A 19,277-nucleotide genomic window follows, 5' to 3' on the forward strand; every position below is an offset into this window, starting at 1 on the left:
TAACAGCGCCACATTTAAAACCAACACACACCCCACTCCTCCACACATCCTTGGTATAATTGCTGCTTTATTCTCCTTTTCCACATAAGAACACTGGAGAGTTTGCCACTTTACAGGTTTTATTTCCTGAACTACTGAGGGGAAGCATAGGACTTGCCAGTCTTTTTATTTTTAAATTGAGCTTTTTTTTTTTTCCCTTTGAGGGAGGTTGGTTCCTGTTTGAATAATGATCTTCTGTAGTTCAGGTTGGCCTTGACGTTACTAGGCAACCTTTGTGATCCTCCTACATTTCTTGCTTGTGCTTGGATCTCAGGCAATGTGCCACCATGTGGGGCTTTATGAGGTGCTAGAGGCTGAAGGCAGGTCCTGTTGGCATGGGAGACAAGCACTGAGCAGCATACCCAGCCCTGTTGTTCTGTTTGTTTTCATTATTCTTAACCAGGTAATACCAGCAGCAAACAAACACAAAACACTGATGAGCAATGATCAGAAGTTTCTGCACCACGGAGTGCAGAGGAGTCACCCTGCACCAGCCTGGAAGGACCAGCTCCTGGTCATGCTCTGCTCTGCCCTGCCCGTGTGCATCCGACTCTCAAACCCACACCACAGCTGCTGCTCAGAAAGGGGAGCAGAAGCCAGAACCTTCTGAGTGGCATCACCTTACCTTCAGGAAAGAAACCCTCAGAAAGTGCAACCTGTGTCTCCATGGCCAGACCTGTGTGACTGGCCAGCCCTGGCACCAAAGGAGGCTGGGAATTGGATAGCTTTGTTTGGTAGCCTTCACAGTGCAAGAGGCCACGGCAAAGTGTGCCAAACATGTCCTGAGTACCCTGGTTTATGTAGGACATTCCCACACGGCCTACATAGTCACTCTGCCTAATCACACCAATCAGATCAACCCACAAGTCTCTGGCCAACCAAGAGAGCACACCAGATGTAGTCCTTCCCTTTTGGCTTCATAGGTGTTTATTTCAACCAACTTGATTTCCTGTTGTTTAACTCTGTTCGTTTTCAGACTTCCATTCCAGCTGGGGGCACTCCACCACACCCAGGCTCAGTGTAGCCAAGATGCTCGTGTGCGGCAGCTGAAGGTGTGTGTGTGTGTGTTAGACCTGACCACACGTGACAGATGAGTGCCAGAACTAGACCTTAGCCACAGGGACGTTTTCTCTTCCTCCCTCAACCCCATCTGGGTTCAGGGCTGGGACTATAGAAGGTTCAGTGCCTGGGGTTCCTTGCGTGCTGTCCTGCTGTCTGTCTGCACCTGCAGTTTCCATCTCACTGGCGGAGTAACACGTGCAAACAGAGACAGGGGCTTCCTGCTCGGCATTAGCAGTTCTACGTTCTGTCCACCAGATGGCAACATGGGCACATCTAAAGTGCAAAGCTGGAGAAAACTAAAAACTCACGAAACCGGAATCCGCAAAGGCCTCAGAAGGAACCTGAACTCCACCTCCCAGCATGCATTTAATCAGCATGTGACTTCTCCTGCACAAAGATCTGAAGCCTGTCTTCTGAAGAAATCTGGAGGACTGTGTGGACTCCCTGTTCTAAAGTAAGATTTTTCTAATAGTTTATAACAAAACTTGGGGGAATGAGAGGTGTAACTTTTATTGCCCTGTTCTCCAGATAGCCTTTTAGAATGGGATAATTCCTTAAGGGAGTTGGAAATTCTCCTGTATTTATTAGAGTTCAAAAATAGCCAAAGAAAGAGAACTTTTCCAGTATCTGTCCTAAGTAAACTTTGCTCATGAAAATATTTGGAATTCCTGAAAGTGCTCTGAGTCTCTCCTAGTAAAAAGAAACCCAGGGTTTTACTACAGTCTTTAGCGTAGGAGAGCAACCATGGTTAGGAGTGGGCTCACTTTACAATTTCTGCACATTTCCACTCATTGTCCCTCCAAAACCCATGTTGCTTTGAGAGTGATGCTTACCTAACTTTGGGGCTTTGACCCCTAAATCATCTAGAACAGTCAAGAGGCCATCTGGAGGAAGGTTTGGAAGTAAAGGGAAAGGAAGCTTTGTACCCTGGTCGCCGCTGGGAGCACAGAGATGCTAAAGGAAGCCTGTAGCATGTCACTGGTTCTCAGCCTGTGGGTAGCGACATCTATCGACAGGGGTCGCCTATCAGATATTTACGTTATGGTTCATCAGAGTTGCAAATTTACAGATATGAAGTAGCAAGGAGATAATTTTGTGGTTGGGGGTCACCAGAACATGAGGAACTGTATTAATGGGTCACAGCATTAGGAAGGTTGAGATCCACTGCTTCAGAAGGCCCAGCATCACCATGAAGGCACAGGATAGTGAGTTTCTTATGCTGTACTCAGGACCAGGAGAAGGCAGGGACTGCTGGAGCCCTTTCAAAAGGCACACATTGACTTTCTCTCAACTTCTACAACATTCAAAGTGGATTTTTTTTTTCCTCTCTGCGTGTCAGTAAAAGCATACTGCATGAGAATGGGGGAGGCACAGTGAAAACCGCTTCTCTGTTGTCCTATCTGGGAACGAGTTGGAACACAGCCTGCTGGGCTGTTGGTTGGTCCCAGAAGCTCCCTCTTATAATATGGCTGTGTCTGGCTGGATCTCTAAGAGGAATGCTCTAATAGGTCCCAACAGGCGTGGATTTTATTAGGGGAAAAAACTGTTGTGAGAGAAAATTTAAAGGGGCCAGGTGAGGATGGGAGAGGCTTCAGAGAGTTGAGTAAGGGAGGAAGAAGGGGAAGTATAGCTGGGCGGAAGCGCCCTGAGTGCTGCACCATGGGGGTGACCTCAGCAAGGTGGGGTGGGGTGCCTAAGGAAGCTGTTGTTGTACCTGTGTCCAGAAACCCCCAGAGTCCACCAAGGAGCCAGTTTCCAATGCAAGCACATAAGGGTCTTTTTATTGTCAGGTTTGACGCCCGGCAGGTGGAGGGAAATGTGGCGGCAGCGGCGGGCCCAGGGGTAGGAGTTTTTAAAGGGAAAACCACAAGCCAGGAATTACGTGCCTTGGCGTCTTAGGATTGGGTAGAAGGGATGTGGGGCAAGGTGATGTTTTGAAACTATCCGTCTAGACTTTCGGCATGAAACCACGTTTGAAAGTATCCGGTTAGACTTTTGACGGGGAATAACACCTTGCTGACAGGTTTAGGCACATTCCTGAGGTTCTTCCTGGAACTGAGTACAACCCCCAGTCACCAGGTGGTCTGATGGTGGCCCTTCCCTAAGATGGAGTCTGTAAAGTCAAGTCTAGGCCTTCATATTGCCTTCACACTGTGGAAAAGGTCTATACATCACCCATCCATCATGGTCTGCCCTAGTGTGGGAATGGAGAACAAAGGTGTCCCAGGGTCAATTACTGGAGGATGAAAGGTACATGGCAATGGGCACCTACGTCCTGCTGTGAGTGGGAAAACTATGCAGCATTCTCTTGAACCTGTGTTTGGAAGTCCTTGCATTGAGACAATAGCTCTGAAACACTGGTCAAAACAGTCTGTGACTTTAGCGGCATGGGTGACCAGGTCCTGTCGGTCATCTGGAAGCACTCCCCACCCTCCCTGTCTCCATCTCCGCTGTTTTGCCTTCCACTTCTAGACAAATGCAGCCATTTCCTGCTCCTGCGGCCTCACAATCACTGCCCAGCTCTGTTCTGTCAGGGATAGACCCTAAAATATAAATCGGAGAGTCCCTGACGCTTTCCCTAATTGCCTCTGTGCCAGTTGTGGACAAGTGTAAATAGCTCAGATTCTGCCTGTGGTGTTAGGAGCAAGTGTGGAAGACAGGAGAGAAGCCAGGCACGTGGGGTGGGGGTGGGGGTGGGGGCAGGGGACACCCCTACAGGAGGGCAAAAGCAGAATCAAAAACACCTAGCAAATTTACGTAGCCAAAGAGAACAGGTAAGTCAAAAGAAAGGACAAAGTGGGGCCTGGAGAGATGGCTCATTGGTTAAGAGCACTGGCTGCTCTTCCAAAGCACCTGGGTGCAATTCCCAGGAACCACATGGCAGCTCACAACTGTCTGTAGCCCCAGCTCCAGGGGATCTGACACCCTCGCACAGACATGCATGCAGGCAGGACACCAATGCACGCAGAATAGAAATAAATAAGCCATTTTAAAACATTAAAAAAAAAAAAAAGGACAAAGTAGGAGCCCTCAAGGCTGGCCCCCAGGCATTTTTTGAAGGATGGATGAGCAGAGGGAATGACTCTACACCCACCCAACACGGTTTCCCTCCTGCTCCTTCCTGTGTGGTGGCAGCAGCAAACAAACTTTTCAAATCACTCTTCCCTTCTCTGTGGCCTGGCCACCATGCTCGGTCAATGTAAACGAAGTGGGCTCTGCTGGGGGCTCTCTGCCTGCATTAGAAGAGAGAGAGGCCTCTGGTTCTGACTGGAGTGCCCTGAGAGCTGGCCAGTGACTGCCTCCTAGGTCTGGTTAAAGAGCTGCAAAGTAGGTTTACAGAAGACAATGGAGCATTAAGAACAGAATGACCTCAGACCCCAGCATCCTGGTATTGTTATGCCCAGATAGGGACCCCAAAGACTTCACCACAGACCTTAGGTTCAGAATGCAACAGCATGCTTTATTTCTGTTTGTTTACAAGCCGCGGACAGGGAAGCTCGATCCAAAGCACTCACTCGTAGTCGTGAGGCCAGGAGGAACTTGCTTTTTCTTTGTGTGGCTAGCTTTTTAAAGGCAAAATCCACAAGCCCTTCAGGGGGGTTGGGGGAGTTTTGCACGGGTGCAACTCGGATTGGTTTATTTCTATCTCTGTTCTCCTTTACTGGTTGGTGGTTACAATTTATTGCTTTGGGGGCAGTCCAGCACAAGTCCCAGGCTTTGTCCTTGAGCCACCATGGGGGCTGGCTGGCCAAGCACGTACTGCACATAACTCTAAGTTGGTGAGGGGCCCCAGAAAGTAAACATCTGGCTGAACTTTGAGCAGTCAGAGTATGTGCAGAAAGGGAGCTACTGCAAGGACTATGTCTTTTGTTCATGGCCCTCCCAGAAACTGCTTGCTCAAGTCTCAGGAAACTGAAATTGAGGCCTGATCTCTGAGAGAAGACTGAGCAGCCAGTTATGGCATCTGCTTGGTCCTTTCATTATCACCATGTGGTCACCATGTGAACTGGGAGGGTTTGGGTGTTTCCAAAAGACAAGTCAAGATCGTGGGTTGGGGCAGGTCAGGTTCCGGACAGAAACTAATTTTGAACAGTACAGCATAACAGCTCCTGCCTTCAAAATGGAATCAAATGGGTTTCTCGTGCTCTTCTGCAAAAAGAAGGTACGGGCTGTGGCTTGATTTTCCAGCCCTTCTGGTCGGTGAATCTTAAGGCCCACTATGAAATCTTTTCAGGGGACAAGGAGAAACTACAAGGGTCTGCCTCTGTGACTCAGCAAAAGTTTACAGACGAAGAAACAGGTGACTTAAGACAGTGAAGGATTTTATTTTCAGAGCCCACCCTCTGTGAGGCAATTTCGGGTCATAAATGCAAGAGCAGAAAGGAGGGTGAAGTGTTTTTGTTTGTGCCTGAGATGGGCCTTGCTAGCAGTGACCAAATAATGGTGAGAAGTGAGTAAAATAAGGTTGGGTGATGTATGGCTAAGCATCTCCTATGGCCAGTGGTCATCAGAGGGTCTGTGGGGAGCATGGGAGGGTAAGCGGGGGGTGGGGAGACCTAGGAAGACAAATGACTTTAATCCTGGAATGCTGGTTGGGGAGGCTTCAGGAAACTGCTGGAGATTTTCAAAATGGCGTGGCTGTGGTTAACGGTTTTCAGAAGAGAACCTGAAAAACAGTTCCAAATAGCAAGGGCAGGCAAGAATGACGACGCCGTAAAACACAGGCCAGGCAGTGGGGGCAGAGAGGGAACTCTCCTCTCTGGTCTCAGCGTTAGAGCATGAGAAGGAAGCGAAGCTGGACTCCAGCCCAGTGTCCCCCACCAGTCATCACTTGAGTGGGCTGTGCTGTGCCCTTTTGATCTGTGTGCTCGGCATCCAGAGGAAGCGCTCCTGAGCACTCAGTGGTGGGATAGTTGTCCAGAGGCCCTTTCCCCACGTTCTTAAAAGAGCAAGTGGATGTGTTCCTTCCAGATGTTACCCACCACCTGCACAACTGACTGGCTACAACTTGAGGCATTAAAGTCGTGTGTTTTTGGATTAAGCCGCAGGTTCCACCATGGGCCGACTGGAAGGGAAAGTCATTGTCCTGACGGCTGCCGCTCAAGGGATCGGCCGGGCTTCTGCGTTAGTAAGTTCACGCCCGCTGTGGTTGACCTTCACAGTCTGGAGATGGGCAGACCGGTACCATGGTTATTTGTTCTCACTTACTGTTTTCTATTCCTCTTCCCCTTGCCTTTCTTCTTCCATTGCTTGGGTTTTCTTCTTATTTTTCTTTCTCTTTGCACCTTGGAATTGAACCCAGGGCCTCAAGCTTGCTAAGCATACACTCCTAACCACTGAGCTTTATTCGCGGCCTTTCACTTCTGTTTTTCACCCTTTATACGCCTGTCTTTTTCAATTTATTAGTGTGTGTGTGTGTGTGTGTGTGTGTATGTGTGTGGTGTGTGTGTATATGTATGTGGTGTGTGTGTGTATGTATGTGGTGTGTGTGTAATGAGTATCTGTATGGTGTGTGTAATGTGTATGTGTATGGTATGTGTGTGTGCGGTATGTGGTGTGAGTGTGTATGGTGTGTGTGTGTGTGTGTGTGTGTGTGTGTGTGTGTGTGTAGCAGTGGTAGCACATGCTCCACGATGCAAATGTGAAGATCAGAAGATGTGAAGGGGCCCCAAAACAGCTTGACCACACAGCAGCCATGACAGGCTTAGGGGCCTAGACACAGCTTCTGTGAAAGGCTTAGTGGCAGACAACACCCAGATCCAGGAAAAGCCTTAAGCTCATACCACCCAGAGATCCACCCAGGGATGAGGAAGTACCTGACATCCCAAATATTCCAACCATTAGATAAGGTGACTAGATGTCCTTGAGTCTAGCACACACCTATTTTTGTTTTACAGATACCCCTAGATAATTGTCAGCCAATCAGGGTCCTGGACCCTGGAAATCCCCTCTGCTATGATAAAAACCCCACCCTGCCTGGGCTCAGGGCTCTCTGCTCTCACCGATGTAGGGGACAGACAGAGAGACCAAGCTTGGAGCTTGAAATAAAGGCTCTTTGCTTTTACATGCGGGATTCATGTAAATCCATTGACATGGATTCCAGGGACTGACTCAGGTCTCTAGGCTTGTGTGGTGAGGGCCGAAGGGCTCTAGCAGGCAAACTGGAGCTGGCAGGCCTTCCCCCTTCCCCTGTAGACCATAGATTACTTCCTTAAAGGCAGCCATCAGAGTCTATTCCCTTATTGGGCCACTTCCTCCCCCTGAGGCTGACCACTAAGTCCACCAATGAAAGGCCTCCTTTGGTTCACCTAATAAACATGCCCAATCAAAACATGCCACCACATCCGAGCCCATTCTAACACAGACCTCCCCTTTTCCTCCTCTTAAAAATGACACCTGCCCTGGGTGGCGGTGGCACACACCTTTAATCCCAGCACTCAGGAGGCAGAGCCAGGCAGATCTCTGTGAGTTCGAGGCCAGCTTGGTCTATAGAGTGAGATCCTGGACAGGCACCAAAACTACACAGAGAAACTCTGTCTCGAAAAACCAAAAAAAAAAAAAAAAAAAAAAAAAAAAAAAAAAAAAAAAAAAATGACACCTGCAAGATCATTTGCTGCTGTTTTCGGCCTGAGTCATAAAGCTCACTTTAACTTTTCTTCCCTGCTTAACAAAGGATCTCTCTGTGAAAACAGGTGTTTGGGTGTGGTTTGTGCCTAATCCAGGTCTTAGAGGGAGCCCCCACTGTGCGGGAATTTCTACCAGTGCCCTTAGACAGCCCATGTATCTTAAGTTCAAAAGAAAAGTTCCCGACAGAGAAGGACGGAATTCCACGGCAGCACATAGCTTTGGGCTCTGAGAATCACACTTCCTCTGCCCCAGTTTATCTGCACCGGAAGGATCTGCCTGGACTGCCAGCTCTAGAGGGTGCAGCTCTCTGCAGCTTTATAAGTTCAGGATGAAGACCCCAGAGTTGTAAGACTCTCAACTCATTTTTTTCTGAGGTGCCTCAATTTCTGTCTCATTGCACCCCTGCCTGACTAATAATGCACTAGGAAGATCATGCGGAGTGTGATCTGGCATTTCTGAAATTGCTGCTGTAGCCCTTGGAGGGAAACTTGCCGTTTTTCTCTTATTTTTTATTCATTGCTCACAAATGGCACAGGGAGGCCACAGAGCTGGCTCAGCAGGTAAAGAAAGGCACTGTCATCTAAGCCCTGAGACCTAAGTCTGACCCCTGGAAAGGAGAAAGGAAAGAGAAAATGACTCCACAAAGTGTCCTCTTAACCTCCACATGCCCGCACACATACAAACACATACGCAATAAATAAATGTAAAAAAATAAAGACGTAAAACACAGATAGGGTCTCATCATGAAATAGCAACATTACTTTAGAAACAGGTGTAGGGGGATTGATTGCTTGTTTGTTTGTTGGCACAGGGTCTTACTATGTAGTCCTGGCTGACCTAGAACTCTGTGTAGACCAGGTTAGCCTCAAACTCACAGAGATCCACGTGCCTCTGTTTCTCAAGTGCTGGGATTAAAGACATATGCCAAGACCCAGCTCTGAGTTAGAGTTTTTGTTTTTTTTAATATTTATTTATTTATAATTATTTTTATGTATATGAATGCTTTGCCTATGTGTATATATGTATGCCAAGTGCACACCTGTTATCTGCGGAGCCCAGGAGAAGGTATCAGATATCCTGGACCTAGAGATATAGACAATGGTGAGCTGCCTTATGGGTGCTGGGAACCAAACCCAGGTCCTCTGGAAGTGTAGCCATCTTTTAACTGCTGAGCCATCTCTCCAGTCTTGAGTTAGAATTTTTTTAAAAATACTATATTGTTTGATAATAAAAAGACAAAGTCGGATGGAAAATACAATGTATGCCATGCCGCTCTAATGAGTGATAAAAATAATTATGGTGGGGTAAGGAGGGATGAGACTAGAGAGATGGAAATTCCACATATTTTATAGAAAAAAACAATAAAAATATTATGAAAAGAAAAAGTGATTTCCAGTTTTGAGAGCTATTTATTCAAGTAAGCAAAGGACTGACTTGTATTTTGTTCCTGGCAGGCTTTTGCAAAAGAAGGAGCCAAAGTCATAGCCACAGACATCAATGAGTCCAAACTCCAGGAACTGGAAAATTACCCAGGTGAGCAACTTGACTGTGGGTTCAGAATCAGCCCAGTGTTAGAAAACAAAGACGCTGAGCATTGAAAGGAAGCTCTGGCTGCTGCGGATACCTGTCTCTTAGACTCCAGCTCCTTCATAGCACATCTGTATTCCATGATCTACAGAACGTCGTCTGTACAGACAGAAGTGTGAGGGGAGGTCTGAAGGGACATACTTACGGTTTTCTATTGTACCACATGTTGAGGGATTTTGCTCCCAATTACAAAGTTCTGTGAGAATTAACAGCTGTCAGGTTAACTATTAATAATGGTTTCACTGCTGCCCATGACTCCTCTGGAGCAGCCTTGTCCCGGGTCACATGATATGATCCTCTTGGGTTCTTGCAAAAATGCTTGTAGCCCCATTGAAAGCTAAAAGGCAGGTGGAAATTTATTGGTCTTTTGTTTGTTTGTTTGTTGCATTTTATCATTACTTTTATTTTACTGGAGGGAAATGGAGATATTTCATGAAAAAGTGGAACCCACTGTTTAACACATAGATATTATTATTATTATTATTTTACCATTTTTTAATTTTTATTTTATGTGTATGGTTGGTTTACCTGCACCAAGTGAGTGCAATACCCACGGAGGCCAGAAGAGGATGATGGAGCCTCCGGAACTGGAGTTACAGACGGTTGTTAACCGCTAAAGGAATGCCTAGAATCTACTTTATTACTTATTTATTTATATATGTGTGAGCATGTGTATATGTGAGTGCCCACAGAGGCCAGAAGGAGATGTCAGATCCCCCAGACCTGGAGTCACCTGATGTGACAGCTGGTATGTGAGCCGCAGTCCTCTGATAGAGCAGTAAGTGTTTTTAGCCACTGAGCCATGTCTCCAGCCTAAGACTTCTGCATTTTAATGACGCTCTTGAGATGACTAAAACACCAGTGAGGCTGTGAGTCCTCTGCAGGAAATGCTGCATTCTTCACACTTCACACTTCAAAACAGCCAAATCTTCAAGCTTACTTACTTTATGCATTCTATTTAATACTATCTATTACTTTATTCTTCAGGCATTCAAACTCGAGTCCTTGATGTCACAAAGAAAAAGCAGATTGATCAGTTTGCCTCGGAAGTTGAGAGAATTGATGTCCTCTTTAATGTTGCTGGGTAATTAAATTTTTGTTTGTTTGGTTTTTGTTTGTTTGTTTGTTTGTTTGTTTGAGACAGGGTTTCTCTGTGTAGCTTTGGAGCCTGTCCTAGAACTCGCTTTGTAGACCAGGCTGGCCTCAAACTCACAGAGATCCTCCTGCCTCTGTCTCCCAAGTCCTGGGATTAAAGGCGTGCGCCACCACCGCCTGGCAATTTTAAACTTTTTATTTCGTTTTTAAAAAAGTTTTTTTTTATGATTTTATTAAATGGCTATTGATAGTATAAAAGAATGATTACTTGACAAAACATGGCATATTCCTTGGGAAGTCAGGCTAGAAGTCACACGTCACTGTACATTCAGCAAGTGAGACAGCGATGTCATCTGATGTGAACTTGGGGCCCACAGGCAGTTAAAGCTAAGGCAGGGAGTGGGCACTGATCTACAATGTGGAAATGAAGCAAAGCAGTTGTTTCGGACATTTCTCTTATAAATGGTCTGCTTGTCCTTCTACAAGGCTGCGTCTGGAGACACAGCCGTTGGCTCTGGAGCATCAGTTCAGTCTTCAGCACTGCAGAAGATGCAGGAGGCAGTGTGTGGTTCTTGCTGTGGAAGTTAACTAAGCGACTGACCAGAAGCCCTACAGTACATGGGAACCATTCCAAACTACATCTTATGTTTGACGATGTAGTCTCAATTCAAGGGACCAAGTCTGTAGGGATGCCATGTTCAGGAAGTTTCCTTGAGGAAGAGTGGCTTGCAAGGGGGCAAGGTTGATTTTAGGATTTTGTCTGCTCTTCCTCCTTTGTGGGCTGCGCCAGATGCAAACATCCACAGTAATACTTCGCTGCACTGATCTATGGGGGTTTGTACACTGTACTTGATGCAAACAGCCACAGTGTTACTTCTCTACGCTGATACATGGAGACACTGATTTTCCTTGTAGTTTTGATTTCCCTATAGAATTTTAGCCTATGCCACCTGAGGGCGCTGTCGCCCTGGAAACAGGAGTCAAATGGACCAGCTGTCCTTGTTCATTCTGTTTTTAAAGCACTGGCGTTTCCAAAGCCCTGGGTACTGAGATTCTTATGTTTAGCAGCTCCTGCTTTATTCTTTCAAGAGGATGATTTCTTTTTTCTTTTTTCTTTCTTTCTTTTCAACGTGTGTGTGTGTGTGTGTGTGTGTGTGTGTGTGTGTGTGTGTGTGTACACATGCGTGCTCACTCTATGGCATGTATGTGGAGATCAGAAGACACCTTGCAGGAGTCAGTTCTCTTCTGCTGTGCAGGTTCTGGGAATTGAACTTAAGTCATTAGGCTGTCCCCAGCCTATCTCTTTTTTTATAGATAGGGTCTCACCATGTAGCTCTGGCCAACCTGGAAATCACTCTGTAGACCAGGTTGGCCTCATACTCACAAAATCTGCCTGCCTCTGCCTCCAGAGTGCTGAGATGAAAAGGTATGTGTCACCATGCCCAGTTCCAATTCTTTTTCTTTTATTACATGTATGTATTTTGTGAGTGTGTCTGCATATGTGGAAGTCAGACAACCAGCTGGAGTTGGTTGTTTACTTTTACTTTGTGGGTATCAGAGCTAGAGCTCAGGTCATCAGGTTTAATGACTGGCATCTTTATCCACTGGAGCATCTCACCAGCCCCTGAAAAACAATGTTTTCATATAAAAATATTGACATTCTTACTAGCATAATATGCTAAATTATACTATGTTTGAATTGTTTAAAGCCTTGAAAAGGAAAAGTGACAATGGTCTAACTTGCAAGCGACAATAAAAGTGATCATTCAATAGATTGGAAAAAGTTGAGGGTTTTGTTGTTTTTTGTTTGTTTGAAGACAGGGTTTCTCTGGGTAGCTCTAGCTGTCCTGGAACTTGTTCTGTAAACCAGGCTGGCCTCGAACTTAGAGATCCACTTGCCTCTGCCTCCCAAGTGCTGGGACTAAAGGCGTGTGCCATCACCACTCGGTTTAGAAAACGGTTTTAATTGCAAGAGTGTGTATGTTGTTTTGTTCTTATAATCCTAGGGGTTGCACACAGGGCATGCTAGCAAGTGCTTTCCTGGTTAGTCCTTAACATGTTTTTCCCCCTCTGTTAAATTACTCTTTCAGTTTTGTCCACCATGGGACCATCCTGGATTGTGAGGAAAAAGACTGGGACTTTTCAATGAATCTCAACGTCCGCAGCATGTACCTGATGATCAAGGCATTCCTTCCCAAAGTAAGAGGACTGGCAGTATAAGCAGGGCATCATCTTTCATACTGGGTGCACAGAGGATACGTATGTGTATTTGAGTGTGACCATAACTAACACGTTGACTAATGTGCATGAACGTTTATATCAAGGCAGTTTATGGAGTTCTTTCTTGAAGAGAGTTCCCACTATGGGAACTCAATTGACCTGTAATATAAATTGGGGTGGTTATGAGTACCATGCAGGCAAAGGAGCTAGGGTAACAGTGAGGCCCTCTTAGACCTCACTGGCAAGTTGGGATTCTCGGAGAGAACGAAATGAAGGGAGGGAGTGTCTGGAGAGATGGCCTGGCTTCTTGCTGCAGGAGCAGAGCAGTCCCGTGAGGTGAGTGAGTTTTCGTCCCGTCAGCTGACTACATAGAGGGTAAACGGGAGACAGGAGGGAAGGAGCCTGGGAAGGAGCCTGGGCTCCGGCAACTAGACGTGATGAGAGTCAGTCTCTGAAGCCCAGTAGCTCACCCTTCCGCGTCTGAACACACACTGTCAAGGTACTTAGGCCCCAGGGCTTTTTTCCACCACAAAGAGTTGTGTGTTTTTGTAATTATTTCATTTTAATATTTTATGTGTGGGGGTTGTTTTACCTGCGTGTATATCTGTGTACTCCCAGAGGCAAGAAGATGGCATCAGATCCTCTGGGATTGGAGTTACAGGTGACGAGAGCAGCCAGTGCTCCTAACCACTGAGCCATCTCTCCAGCCCCTTTCTTTTGTGTGAGATACAGTCTCACTATGGAGCCCTGGCTGGTGGATATAGACCAGGCTGGCCTCAAACTCACAGAGATCTGCTTGTCTCTGTCTCCCCTGTGCTGGGAATCAAAGATGTGCGCCACCATGCCCAACCTACATTTTACTTTTCAAATAAATCATTACATGTCTTTTAGAGTGAAGAACTCTTCTGGGTGTTCCGGAAGGGTGTAAATGTAGGAGGGATGTAACCCTGACCTGACATGGCTTTTAAACCAGTAGTAGCAGTGAATGGGGCTGACAGAAGACAGATCCAGCCCAGCTGCAGTGAAGGTATACTTTTTTTCCCCCTAAGACACTGTCTCACTGTGTAGCTCTGACTGTCCTGGAACTCACTCTGTAGACCAGGCTGGCCTTGAACTCACAGAGATCCATCTGCCTCTGCCTCCCAAGTGCTGGGATTAATGGCATTTGCCACTACGACCAGCTTGAAGATGTGCTTTTGAGTACTTGATTAATGCTTTAAAAGGATCTTTGGTCATCCCACATGATATTGGACTCATTAGTCCCTCAAAAGTTTGTTTCCAGACAGGAGAATGACTCAGAGGTTAAGAGCACTTGCTGCTTTTCCAAAGGACCTGAGTTCAGTTCCCTGAACAACTAACTGCCTGTAATAACTGCAGCCCACAGCATTCAGCACCCTCTTCTGGCCTCTGGAGCACCCACGCACATGTAGGTACACATACACGTGTACACACATATACATGTAGGTGCACATACACTTAAATAAAAATGAAGTAAACCTTTAAAATGAGTAAATACATAAAAGTAAAATTGTTGCCTTTTTAAAGTCTACAAATGTTGTTTGGGACCTAAATGTATTTGTTGAAGACCAATAGTTAGTATAGGATTGGGGGAGGAAGTGAAGGAGAAAGCTAGGTCACAGAGGGCAGCACACTTATCTGTTGCAGAATATTTGTTTAACTATGTAAAGATGTGCTGCATGTGTTTAACTATGTAAAGATGTGCTGCATGTGTTTAACTATGTAAAGATGTGTTACATTTGTTTAATTATGTAAAGATGTGTTGCTGTTTTACCTTGCCTGCCTAAGGCACCTACCTGAGTAGTCTAATAAAAAGCTAAATGGCCAATAGTGAGGGAGGAGGTATAGACAAGACTTCTGGGCAGGGAGAGTAAGGAGGAGGAGGAATTTCAGCTCAAGAAAGAAAAAGATGCCAGGAAGACACCAGGGGCCAGACAGACAGACACGGAGGAAGCAGGAAAGTAGGACACACAGAATGAAAGAAAGGTAAAAAGCCCTGAGGCAAAAAATGTAGGTGAATAGAAACAGGTTAAATTAAGTTAAAAGAGCTAGTGGGACAAGCCTAAACTAAAGTTGAGCATTCATAATTAATAACAAGTCTCCAAACTGGTTGGAATGGTTGGCGGCACAAAGAAAATGCCAACTACACATATCCACTCCTTTGTAACCACAGCCTGCTGCAGGTCTGAAGCAGAGGCTGAGAGAGGAGCGGGTGTGAGGTACAGCACAGGTAGACGTTTGTAAGGAGATGTTAGCTTTTTAAGACACCCATGCCAGATCATAAGTTCATGATCTTAGTGATGATAAAATACATTTTTATTTTTAGAAAAATGTATCAGTGACTGGGGTGTGGAATTAGAAGGACTCAGCACCATTTGTTTAAAGTGGCTTTTACACAGGTGTGAACAGGGGCACACACCTGTAATCTCAACACTTGGGAGCTTTAAGTCCAGGTGGGACTTCACAGCAAAGCCTAGTCTTAGTGGGAAAGACGACACTGACCATCTTGACTGCTGGTCTCGGACATTGGCACTCGAGTCCCTAAACACACTCTGAGTTGCTAGGCTGCATGTCCTAGGAGATGGCACTTACCCTCATTGTCTGTCTCTTCCATCTAAGAATGAGGATGACACATTTCACATCACTTCCAGCCCTCATTGTTCAGGGATTTTCTGTCTCATTAACTATGACACACAATTGCCAGGTTAAAAATTTCCAGGATGTAAAATCCACATAGATCTGAAAGGTCATTTGGTCAAAACATAGGAATACTTGGAGAAGGCTTTCATTCACAGATAAATACACAGCAAACCATTCCTGGATTGCAAAGCCAGTTAAGAGGCAGAGACCCAGTTGAAAATAGTGTAAGAAGAGTAATTGCAGAATGCCAGGTCCCCTAGAAGAAGAGATCCATTGTGGCAAAAATTTGGGGGTTTCTTTGGTATTTGGATCTGCATTTTGTTTACTTTCCCCCTTCCTGTGTCTTATCGGGGTTGGTCACATAGAAGGATTTAGCAAACACTGGTTAAATAAATCAAACCTCTCAGTCCAGGGAGAGGCCAAACACTGAACCTGCTGACTTAGAATGCCACGAAATGACAAGCTGGGCTGAGCTCTGGCGATGGGGACAGAAGGGCTGTGTCTGAATTAGACTAACTAGGTTCAACTAGAGCGATCCTCCACTTGAGTTTCCTGGAGATGAGTTGTTCTAGACCCATCACTTCACACTCAGCCCCGCCAGAAAAGTGCTGTCACACACGGAGCCTGGAGGAACAGCTCACTGTGACAGCTGGCACAGAGCCGTCACTGGGAGACAGCCTGGAAACAGACAAGGAACACAGAGCCGTGGAAGGAATAGGCGGAACTGAATGGGCGGTGTGAGTGGTAGGCATATGACTTACATCTCTGGGGTGACTGAGGCCTGAGTTTTTGCCCTGGAAACTACTGGATTTCAGAAGACGGGAGACAGACTGTATCACAGCCAGTCTACATCCTAAACTGAGCTGTGCATATTATCTAAGTATTAAAAGTAGGTTATGTCAGATAAGAAAAAATGATAAACCAGATAAGAAAAAAAAAAAACGATTTTAAAACTTGGATTTGTGTTTGTTGTTTTGTTAGTTTTTTTTTTTTTTTAGCATCGTATGTCATGACCATTGCTCACCCTATACGATTATTATCCCCCCTACCCCTTATTTTCTTTTTGAGATGGGGTCCTACTACACATCTTTGGCTGGCTTAGAACTGGCCATGTAGACCAGGCTGGCCTTGAACTCACAGAGATCTACCTTCCTCTGCCTTCTGAGCGCTAGGATTAAAGGGGGCAGGTCAGGAGGCATTATGCCTAGCTTTATGATCCCCTTTATCATGTACAGAGACGCACTGCACCCTGGCACGGTGGCACACACCTTTAGTCCTAGCACTAAAAGGCAGAGGATCTCTGTGAGTTCGAGGCCAGCCTTGTCTACAAAGCGACAGCCAAGGCTATGCAGAGAAACCATGTCTCAAAAAAAAAAGAGACACATTTAAGTACAATGTTGCTTCCCTGCTGTGTCCCTGGACATGGTTGGTTATCTCAGCCTCACCTGTGTGCTGTTAGCACCTGCAGCCCAATGCCTTGATATTTGTCCTGTACTCTTTGATCTTGGGTATAATGAGCCCCAAAGAGTTAATATGGAGAGTAAGAAAAATACCACAAGGAAGTCTTGGCCACCCCGGCTCTGGATGCATCGGTCATAAAACTCCTTTCCTACATTTCTTCTAAACCCTGGTAAAGAAACTCCCCCAGCAGGAGAGATTTTTCTAAGTCCTTTGCACTGCCTGTCGAGATCAGTTTCCAGAAAGATCCATGTTGAATTGATCTTTATTATGTCACAGACATGCCAGACATCGTGTTCTCCAGCTTGTGCTCTGTCCCCAGTAGCTGTCTGAACTCTCCACCACTCTCCCCATTCCATTGCCTTTGCTCTCTTTTTCGTGCCCTCCACCTGACAAGTGACCTCACTGAGAAACTGGTACCCAATGCCGGAAGTTCTCTCAACTCCTTGTTTCTTCTCCCAAAACATCTGTGGGTGCCCACACCTTTGTCTGCTATCTGGAAACATGTATCTGAGTAATGGTCAATAACATCTAAATTAAAATTCATAGTAGCATTGTGCATTGTACGTGACTTCAGATCTGGGGCAGGGCCCTGCCATCTGCATTTGAAAGTTGTACCAAGTGAATCACTGGAGTGTCCCTTCTAGGTACCGTTCTAAGACCCTTGTCGTGATGATGCCACATTTTATTGAGGATGGCTGTCCTACCGTGTTGGTGCTCCCTCTCAGTGTGCCGCTCATCCTCCCTCTCGGGGTGGTGACTCTCCAGGGTGCTGAGCAAGCAAGCACTCTCCACCTGTGTCCTGGATCTTTCTGCAGCTCCGCTTTTCCCACGCTCTCCCAAACCACTGCTTCTGCTTCCCCTGATCTGCGCCTGGCACCAGAGTAATCTCTGTAATCCCCAAATTGAAGGTTCCACTTCTCGTCCACCTTACATCCTTCATCGGCCCTGCAGTGCCTTCAGGGTCAAACCCAGTTCTTCACGGCAGCCTAGGTTCCACTCTGCAGCCTTACTGCCCCCAAGCCTCCATTCCAGCCACACCCATCCCCCCCTCCCAGGTCCCTCGTGGAGACCTTATACTTGTAGTACCTCCTTGAAGCACCTCGGTTTTTGTCTTCTAGTTCTATGACTGACACTACAGTTTTAGCCGTTTCCTTCTCCCTGGAATGGCCCCCATCCCCAGAGGGGCCCTTCCTATCCCATCCTCGCCTCAGCTCTCTGCAGGTCTCCACGTTGACTGTCTTCTAGTTGTCTGCTGCTGTAGGCAGGGACTATTGTCCTTTGTCTTTCAATTTCCTGGGTGTCACACAGGACCTGAGTTTAGAAGCTCTTCGATGCATTCATGTTAAATAAAATAGGTCTGCCCACATCAGGAACACACTGATGTTTGTTCATGTCCTTTTAGCTCAGGGTTCTGTTGTGGAATATTATTTTAAGATGTATTACATTTGTTTATGCTGTGGAACATTTGCTTTAATGATGCAAAGATGTGTTGCATTCTTCTGATGTTGGATTTGTTTAACTCTGTGAAGGTGTGTTACTGTGCCTGTCTAAAACACCTAATAAAAAGCTGAACAGCAGCAAGGCAGGAGAAAGAATAGGTGGGGCTAGCAGGCAGAGAGAATAAATGGAAGGAGAAAAAGAAGGATCAGGAAGCAAGAAAGAAAAGGTAAGAGATCAAGGAGAGGAGATGCCAGGGGCCAGCCACCCAGCCACCCAGCCAGCCATGGAGTAAGAGTGAAATTAAGATTTACAGAAGTAGGAAAGGGAAAAAGCCCAGAGGCAAAAGGTAGATGGGATACTTTAAGTTAAGAAAAGCTGGCAAGACACAAGCCAAGCTAAGGCCGGTCATTTATAATTAAGAATAAGCCTCCCTGTGTGATTTATTTGGGAGCTGGGTGGCAGGCCGCCCAAAAGAGCAAAAACAACCAACAACATTTTGGCATTCCAACACAGGCCCATAAAAGAAAAACAACAGGGTTCATTTTTGGTCTTGATACCCATAGGAGGTGGTAGCATGCCCTTAGAACACCAGTGGGTATTTAGACATGCCACTAGCTCCCTCCAATGCATGGGCAAAGATTGTGGGTTCACATGTAAGACTGTTTCATAGAGCTTAAAGTTAATAGCTAATAAGATAATTAAATTGAGCCTAGCCTGGTAGTACACTCCTGTCCTCCCAGCACTTGTGAGGCTGAAGTATGAGGATCTTGAATTCAAGGCCAGTCTAGGATATAGTGCAAGAGCCTGTCTCCAAAAAGAAGGTGAAAAAGAAACAAGGGAAAGGGTCTAGTTGGCTAGGAGTCAGTGAAAATGTGTCAGTGAACTATGGCTTCAACCTGCAGAGGAGAGACGTTTTTGCTTTGTCTTGGCAGATGCTTGCTCAGAAATGTGGCAACATTATCAACATGTCTTCTGTGGCCTCGAGCATCAAAGGTACTAGTGTCTTCCTTGGGGTCGGGGGTTGAGTTCACACACACACATACACACACACACACACACACTTTCATGAGCTGTGGATTTTAGAACTA

The 19,277-nt window shown here is 46.1% G+C and overlaps 1 protein-coding gene across 5 annotated transcripts in view; it reads left to right on the top strand.

Annotated features, from left to right (window-relative positions):
• Positions 1–322: 322 nt before the first annotated feature.
• The window catches only part of Bdh2 (3-hydroxybutyrate dehydrogenase 2), a 28,953-nt gene continuing 9,998 nt past the window's right edge, over positions 323–19,277 (top strand). Inside the window, exons 1-8 of one of the 5 annotated variants that reach the window (XM_059266291.1) lie at positions 323–442; positions 1,016–1,091; positions 1,357–1,555; positions 6,144–6,229; positions 9,183–9,261; positions 10,303–10,399; positions 12,501–12,609; positions 19,122–19,182. In XM_059266291.1, coding sequence (XP_059122274.1) covers positions 6,158–6,229; positions 9,183–9,261; positions 10,303–10,399; positions 12,501–12,609; positions 19,122–19,182 — 418 coding nt within the window. In that variant the 5' untranslated portion in view covers positions 323–442; positions 1,016–1,091; positions 1,357–1,555; positions 6,144–6,157. Of the gene's footprint in view, positions 443–1,015; positions 1,092–1,269; positions 1,556–5,560; positions 5,637–5,778; positions 6,006–6,143; positions 6,230–9,182; positions 9,262–10,302; positions 10,400–12,500; positions 12,610–19,121; positions 19,183–19,277 lie in introns of those variants that run through there. The other 4 variants (XM_059266288.1, XM_059266290.1, XM_059266292.1 and 1 more) reach the window with 4 other exon arrangements.

This window comes from Peromyscus eremicus, chromosome 6 (genome assembly GCF_949786415.1).
Source record: "Peromyscus eremicus chromosome 6, PerEre_H2_v1, whole genome shotgun sequence".
In the NCBI taxonomy this organism is placed as follows: Eukaryota; Metazoa; Chordata; class Mammalia; order Rodentia; family Cricetidae; genus Peromyscus; species Peromyscus eremicus.